We start from the raw sequence: 8,368 nt of genomic DNA, 5'->3' as shown, positions 1-8,368 counted from the left end.
GTAGTTTCTAAAACAGCTTTACTCTGATTTCTGAAGCGACAAGAAAAAAGAAAAGACAACAGAAAGCAAGTAATTTACCTTTTTAGGAAGTGATCCTGACCAAATGTTAGTTGAATCTTCTCAAGGAACATCTGGCTTGGATTCAGCTACCCAGGGCAGAACAAAATAAGTGAAAGGCCTCTTAGATCAGGTGTTTCCCAGGATGGAATTTAAATTCAGCTTCTTTATCCTGCCTGCTCTTTAATCACCTATCTTAGATCAAACTTTCTGGCTCCAGGTTTAAAAGCATCTTTAGAATGCCAAGGTGCTCACATTTAGCCCCTTTCTCACTTTCTCCTTTCTTTTTACTTCCTGTGTTCTTTGTGTATGTATCGGTCCCCCATTAGAAGATTATAATTACATTTGAAGACAGGGGCTATGTCTTATTCATCTTTGTACCTCCCTTCTTCAACCCTCGTCTGATGTGTTTGCTCGTATACACTTTTCTTTTGTTAAAGAAAAACAAATATAGTTAGAGGCAAATACAAATTCTCCACTGTTTTAACTGCTACTGAGAAAATGATAGGAGATTATTAATTTGTGAAGCAGTCAACTCCCTTTTTTAATAGAATGAGTAGTAGATGAGGATATTTATATTTCAAGTGCAAATAAAATTTGCCTCAAAGGATTTTGATATATTTTGTCTCTAAAAGGAGCAACAGCCTTTTGTGATGTACATGTCAAGATAAATCTAGAAAGGGCCAATGGAGTTATTTTATTTAAGGAGAATAGCCTCAGTGGTAACTATCAATACCTTAAAGTTTCTATATCTTACCAGTAAACTGAATAACATGCTCTTTTCTTTATAGCTGCCACTAATGGAGTTGGTCTCATGAGTGAGGGAGAAAGTGCCTGTGAATGACATCATTATACGACATCATACGACAGTTTTTTTCTTTTATTCACTTGTCTTTCTTTTATCTCAACTGATGGTATACCAAACACAGTCTTCTAAGCCTTGCTTTTTTTCTTTGAGGTCTTCTATGTTAGTTCATAAAGAGGTGCCTCTTGCTTGTTAGGGGTTGTATGGAAATGTGCAAGTTAATAAGCTGTTGCATGTCAGTTCCAGTCTCACCCTTCAGACTCTGCAGATCACATGGCCAGCTCCCTGTTCTGTCTGCCAAGAAAGGAGGCTAGGGAAAGACTGGGATGCTCTGTTTTGCTTGCTGTTCCTCCCCGCAGCACCTGAACAGTGATCTTCTGTCCCACAGTGGCAGTCTCCAGCTTTTCTCTTTTCCAGACGTTCCCAGAGGCAGTCTCATTTTGTCACCTCAGAGGCACTCCATCCGTGGGGTAGTGGCCCTTTCTCAGTGGTCTGACCAACTCCAGGAGGCCTCTCCTACAAAACTCCTCATTCCAGTAACCTCAACATTTTCCTTTTGTTCTCTCAGTCTTACAGTATGAGCTGCTTCCTGGAGTTCCTCTTCTTTCTCCTTTTGGCTTTAAGTTCTCAAATAACTAATGAACCAATAGCTTATATTAAGTTCTCTTTGTTGAAATGCCTAGCGTAGGGTCTATTTTCCCAGCTGGACCTAATATATCCATGCAGGATCAGAAGGCCCAAAGGAGCAGAACAGTCTGCGCTACTCTTTGGATTTGGATGAACCGTAATCTATTTGACTAGTTCTCTCTAAATTGTAACTTTTGTAACTAGAAACAGTACATTGAACAACCTTAAATGAATACTGTTTTTCACATATATGTGAGTCTATCTGTAAGATAAATTTATAGAACAGGGACTCCTGGATCAAATTGCCAAAATGCCCTTCATAGAGGTTGTGCAAATTCAGTCTCTCACAAGCAATAGACAGAAATCTATTCATATGAGAAACAGAGAAATCAACGAAGGGAAGAGTGAGCCAGGTGTTATACCATTGTCCCAGTAAGAGGGTCTTAGCTAGTGGAAAGGAGAAGCACAGCATGAGATCTGTCACTTGAGGAATTAGTTTTTGGCTTAGACTCCATGGACTTCATTTTGAGCCCTTTGGCACTGAGAAAGGCTAAAATAGAAATGAAAAGAAGGTTCTCTAAGATATAGTGTTACTCACTTCAAAGAGGGTAACGCAAAAAGGAGAGGTGCTTTGCCAGAGATTACCACCGATGCCAGGCAATTTGAGGAGTGGCTGTGCCCAGTTACTATGCCCAGACTCAGTACCAAGCTAAAGTGGCTGTGATAGCCAGCAGCAAGAGTGACACCTACAGATGCATGGTTATTGGAACAAGCGGCAGTGCTGCCCAGCATATGCTATGTGGTTGCTGCCAGCACATGTGAAACACCTGCTAGGGACTCCCAAAAAAATGGATAGAACTTTGTAGGGTACTGGGTACTGTTTCCTGTAGTAGCAGACAAGATAAGAGCTGGTAAAACACAGGCTACAAAACTCATTTACTAAGGTTGTCACTTTTTTCCCCCATTTCTGTATCTTTGCCTCTTAAAACTTGGGGAGGCTTTTGTTTAACAACAGTAAAGTAAAATCTTCTTCCTTAAGTCTTTATGATACTTCTCCAGCAAGCCTGGGACGTGACTGAGTTATTTTTACCATCTGCTGTTTGGTTTTCTGTCATTTACTCCCTGTTCAGCAGAGCTCTTCTGCAGTGATCACTGCCCTTGTTTTGCAGACAGGTTACATTCTACACACTTGCTCTTGCTGATTTCACCTTAGCATTTTGTGGTAACAAAGCTGCGTGCACAACCAGAGTTGTGCCTTTCTTACTCTGTAAGATGGGCTGCCTTCCTGCAGATGACTTTTGTTTTATGTTCCACTGTGTCTTGTTTGTGCCATTCTTAATTTACACGACAGAGATGCTGTCATCACCAATTAACATTAATCAAGGGCCCCCTGGATGCATGGCTGCATTGGGACTAATTTAATATGCTCTTTGTTCCAGATATCAGGTGGCTTCTTCAAATGCATTTTTAAGTATCTCAGTGATGATGAAGAAGAACGGATACATCAATCAGGATTCAGGAAGACAGCTTTTGCAGAAAATGCTTGAAGGGAAGCATCAAGCATTGGTGTTGATATTTGAAAGTTTAAGAGAGGTATACTTTTATTCAGTCAACACACGACAAATGTAAAAGGCACTCATTCGCTGTTCCTGGAACAAGCTTGGCAGCATTCCATTTAGACATCTGCCCTTTCATCGTCCCACTTTTTACTTATTGCAGTCCTTTCAGTCTGAATATTTCCTCCTGAGGCATTTTCTGCCCTCAGAAATGACTCCCTGCTCCCAGTTCCTGTAGCCTTTATCATTCACACCTTTCACTTCCAAATTTAGCACATGTCACATTACACCATTATTGAATAAATATATATCCTTCCCAAGTGTATCAAAGAACTATCTGGACAATTTGTTTCTTTCCCAATTCTCAGAATCAGCAGTGTTCTGTCAAGAAATATTTACCGACGATGATGGCAATAGTCGATTAAAATCAGATGAAGTTTATTTTTAAAAAAGGTTGAGAGGAGAGACAAGGCTGAAGGTTTGGAAGTTGAGACTCACAAGCATCTGTAATAAACGTTTTCTCATCTAAGCGCTGTATGTACATCATTTTGGGGAGGGTAGAGATTGAGGGAGGAAGAACATCACTGGAGGAAGAGACAGCAGTTTGTCTTTCGAGTTTCAATAAAGTTTCAAAAATCCTGCCTAAGCTATATTTATTTTTTGGCCTTTCCCCTTTGATGTGACAATAAACTGTAATGCGGCTGTCGGTTGTACGAACCGGTATTCAGCAGAATAGATCTGAGCACTTTCCTTTCAGAAAAAGAAGCGTTCAGTTCTGTCATAGATTTTAGAATGAAGAACACACTGGGCCAGCGAGTCTGGCGGCTGGCGAATTCCACCAGCAAGCAGACGCATTGCTGCGCTGGAGCCCGCGAACCAGGGACCGGTCCACCCAACCCAGGAAGGCACCGCCCGGGTCCCGCCCAGCCCGGTTCCGGGAGCCTTATTGGCCGGCCTTCCGCCCGCCATCTCTATCAGCCCCCGGGATTTGGCACGAGCGATAGGCGGCGCCCTTTCGGTCACTCATTGGTCAAATCCTAATGGAGGTAAGGCACTCTACCAGTTTCTATTGGTCCCTAGGTCCAAAAATGGGCGGGGAAAAACAGAGCGACAGGGCTCTAGGCGGGAAGCGCGGAGTGCGCCGGCGCGTAGTCGGGGACGCCGTGCCGAGGGTTTGCTAGGGAACACACTGTTATCGCCCCGCCCCCTCGGAGCTTTTTGTCCCGTTAACTGTCGCAGTGGCGGGGGCTGCGGCGCCGGGCGACATGCCGGTGCGCTTCAAGGTGAGGCTGGGGTCCCCGGGCCGGAAGGTGGCTGGGGGGAGCCACGGCGGGGGAGGTGCGGAGCGTCGAGGTCACGCTGCTTTTCAGCCCTGCAGCCCTCGGCCCGGCAGAAGCTGCCAGCCCCAGGGCGTGCCTGAGGGGCCCCAGAATCTGCCCGCCGCCTCTTACCTAGTTCTCTCTCCGCTCACTCACATTTGCAAGTTGCCGTGTGCGGAAGAGTCAGATGATGCGAGACATTTACTTAAGGGGACTCGAGAGGAGTGTAGATGGGAGGAGGCCACTTTGCGAAGAGAACTAAAGGCGACTTCAGTTTGGGACACCTGTGGCCCATTTAGCTTAGCATTTAACCCCCATTACCTTTAAAACTTTAGTGTATGTGGCTTTTAAAGGCTTGAGAAATGGGTTCTTAGTAAAGATAGGGTATAAAGAAACACACATTTTTCATCGTTGTGCATTCTTAGGGTATGTTAAAAGTTCCAGGTAGCTGGTAGCTGTCAGGGACTAGCACCCTGCAACTTAACAGGTGGCCACAGCGTCCCACACCTCCTGACTCATTTATCTTAAAGGCGTGTATTCAGAATGGAAGGAGAGTTTGCCTTTTGTTGACTTTACCAAATAGCAAAAGGCCCTAGGCATAATACATAATATTGTGTACTCGGTGAAAACCTGGGATAAATCTAGTTGAGTGATCAGAATTTAGATTGTCACTAGTTATCCGACAAGAACTCATGCTTTGGAATCAGATAATCAGTGAAAGGGTAACCTCTGAGCCTGGTATTTCTGGTAGCGTCTGCCTCAAGTGGTGTTGAGGCTTAAAGGATGTAACTCGTGTGAACTGCTTAGCACAGGGCTGGGTGAATATTAGCTCTTATTAAGGAGCTCGTCTGTGTTTAATTTTCAGTCTTAAGTCTCTTTGGAGGTTCAGAAATTATTTTTCACTGATGTCTGCTTGAAAACATCATTCATTAATTGCACTGTACTCAAAGTGTACTTTGCATTACAGGGGCTGAGTGAATACCAGAGGAACTTCCTGTGGAAAAAGTCTTATTTGTCAGAGTCTTGTAATTCCTCCTTGGTGCGAAAGTACCCATGGGCTGGACTTAGATCAGATCAGTTAGGTAAGTTGAGCAAGCTAATAGCCATTCTAACCTGGGCTAAGTTTATAACTTGGGCTAAGCCATTATAACTTGGGCTAAGCCATTATAACTTGGGCTAAGTAAACCTTGGGCTAAGTTTACCAAATGATATATTAAAAGTTCATTTGGCCTGGTTGATTTATTCATTTATTAATCAAATATTTATTGAAGGTTTACTATGAGCCAGGACTATTCCCAGCAGCTAGTGTGGCCGGCCAGGTTTCACTAATGGAGGCCTCCATCACAACTGTTTCAGTACTGACTGAGTGGTTAAGTTAAATACTAAAAGCTAAGAAAAGCCTTACACAGAGGCTGGGATGTAACAAAAGCCCATCAAGAGTTTTGCCTAGGCCTTTCCTTGGCAGTAAAGCATGACAAAATAAGGAATTCTTAACAGGATCCATTTAGGATTAAACAAGTTTTAATGGGGTTCTGCAGAAACTCCCCAGGCCTCCACAAACAAATTTATTGGCGGTCTGAAGGAACTCCTCAAACCTCCGTGATTCAGCAGGAGACAAGATAAGGGTAATCAGCCCAGCACCTAGACGCATTTAGATAAAGTAAGTTTACTGATGCTCCAGAAGAAGGTCTTCAGGACTCAGACCTTACTTATAGATTAAAAGAAGTTAATCACTTACATCCTTAGATGAATGCACACTTACACGTAGACTTATAGCTTAGAAGGTATATAAGCGCTGAAAAACTTTGTAATTTGGGGTTGGTCTGGTGATAATTTCCAGGCCTTCTCCCCGTAACTGGTTATAGAAATAAAAACTTTCTTTCTCCCTAGTTCATCTGCATCTCGTTATTGGCGGAGAGATATAGCAGCCTGACCCTCAGTTTGGTCTGGGAACACTAGGGATATAGCCCTGAACCAAAGTACCTTAACTATGGAGAGAAACAGTAAGCAAGTCACTCAATAAATAAGGGAATTTCAGGTTTTTATATAAAATTGTGGGGAAGTGTGATAGATAACATGCAGGAGGGGTGGACTGGAGGGAAAACGCTTTAGATTAGATGGTTGGGAAAGGCTGTTTTTGAGGAGGTGGTATTTGAGCTGAGACCTGAAAGCTGAGGGGAAAGTGCTGGGGAAGAGTGCTCCCAAGGTCTTGAGAAATGGAAGCTTAGGGAGATTAGGTCGCTGCCCCAGCTTTACAGCTAGTAAGTGGCAGAACCATGATTTGAAATCAAGTCTGTTTTGTGCAAAGCATGCGATTTCAGAGGTCATGTTCTTGTTATCACACATGCCTCCTCCCTGTGTCCCAGGGAAGTCAGATTCCTGGGCCAGGGTTTCCCAGAGGGTGACAGAACAGAAAGGAGACAGACTGACTTCATTATACCTGCTTGTTTAATTCTTCCTTACTAGTATATTAGATCTCTGAGAGTAGGGCTCTGTCTTATCCACCACCTGGTTCCTACCCAGTACCTAATACAGGCCTTGGAACAATCTGTTGCTTCTTGAAACTAATTTTTGAATGAATGAATAAGCCGAAATTTGAATCCACAATAGCTGTTGGGCAAATTGAACTAGTTTCACCAAGTGAGATTTTAGGAAGCCTGTTACATAGGATTGCTGGGAGGGTTTAAATGAGATGTTGGCTATTAAGGGCCTGGTTCATGTACACAGATCAGTGCTTGGTGCCCCACATGTGACGTGTGCGAGCATGGCAGGTAAGTCACATAAATGTTAGATGTTTGAAGCCAGGAAAAGACTTATGGGTAGGGTACCAAGCCTGGGAAGTTAGTAAGATGAGGAGGTATTTTCAGAATTAGGTTGGGAGAACAAAGGGAAGAGTGGGCAAGAGTGGGTATCTCTTTTAGGGTTCCTCTGAAGCATCATGATCTGACCCAGCGCCAGACTTCAGAGACTGGGTGTCCCTGCTTCTCTGGCAGGGTGCTAGGAAAATCCCTCTGCTCATAATCCTCTTTTTACAAATGACTAGAAATTCCACATATTTGAACCTCCATTGGATTAAGAATCCAAATAAATCTCTGTTTAAGCATAGATATCCCACCCTGCTGAGCGCCTACAGGGCTATTACGACACTGGAAAATTCATTAAACTGGGTAGTTGTCCAATAACATTTCAGCTTAGATCAGCTGCATTTGAGGGGAAGGTGATGGAATGAGACCATGAGAGCAAAGCCACCATAGAGCATGGTATATAATGAAGGAAGGAGTGGACTAGGGGAGGAACGTTAGTGGGGAATTTTAGGTCATGGGGAGGGACTGAGCAAGAACTCCAGAATGCTCAGAATGGGAGGTGGGAGGTTAGCAAAAAACAACAGCAGTGTTACCCAGGATGGCTGTCCCTTCTTTTAGAGTAGTGTATTTTTACCCTGGGGATTTGCTGGTGCTGGGAGACAACAGCAGACCACTCGAGAATCTTCTTTCATTTTACTCTTCTACCAAAAACCTGCCTCTGTGTTAAAGCAGAGAGGAGTCTAATTGGTGATCTTCAAGCTTTTAGCTTTTATACTTCCTAGAAAATTTAGAAAACATTGTGCCTCGTCACAATGTTTTCTAAATTGCTATGTTTTATCATAAATTTTTATGAATAGTTTTGAATAATAGAATTTCTGGTATATTGCATAGTGCTTACATGTTTTACATATATTTTGTAAAAACTCTGGAACTGCCACTTTAGCCCATTCAATTTATGGAAAATGTTTATCATGCAACTGGCAAAGCCTGTATTCATTGGCAAACTAACTGGCCAAATTAGAATTATTTTCTGTGAGAAAAAAGTCTGTTTATCTTTAATTAAGGTAAATGTGTTAATATGCATATGTACATTTCACATGATATCCCTCTCATACCTGAATTTTAATACTAAGAAGGTAGATGGAAAATCCATGGAGATATATGAAATAAGATACTGTTCCTTTGTTATTTCTAATCTGT

The 8,368-nt window shown here is 42.8% G+C and overlaps 1 protein-coding gene across 3 annotated transcripts in view; it reads left to right on the top strand.

The window, feature by feature from the left end:
* The first annotated feature begins 4,172 nt into the window (after positions 1-4,172).
* The window catches only part of SAXO6 (stabilizer of axonemal microtubules 6), a 39,049-nt gene continuing 34,853 nt past the window's right edge, over positions 4,173-8,368 (top strand). For all 3 annotated transcript variants that reach the window (XM_017876192.1, XM_017876191.1, XM_017876190.1), the window contains exons 1-2: positions 4,173-4,328; positions 5,332-5,446. In XM_017876192.1, coding sequence (XP_017731681.1) covers positions 4,311-4,328; positions 5,332-5,446 — 133 coding nt within the window. In that variant the 5' untranslated portion in view covers positions 4,173-4,310. The remainder of the gene's footprint in view (positions 4,329-5,331; positions 5,447-8,368) is intronic.

This window comes from Rhinopithecus bieti, unplaced genomic scaffold (assembly GCF_001698545.2).
Source record: "Rhinopithecus bieti isolate Rb0 unplaced genomic scaffold, ASM169854v2 scaffold_9919, whole genome shotgun sequence".
Taxonomy (NCBI): Eukaryota; Metazoa; Chordata; class Mammalia; order Primates; family Cercopithecidae; genus Rhinopithecus; species Rhinopithecus bieti.
This window is presented reverse-complemented; position numbering and strand designations above follow the sequence as displayed.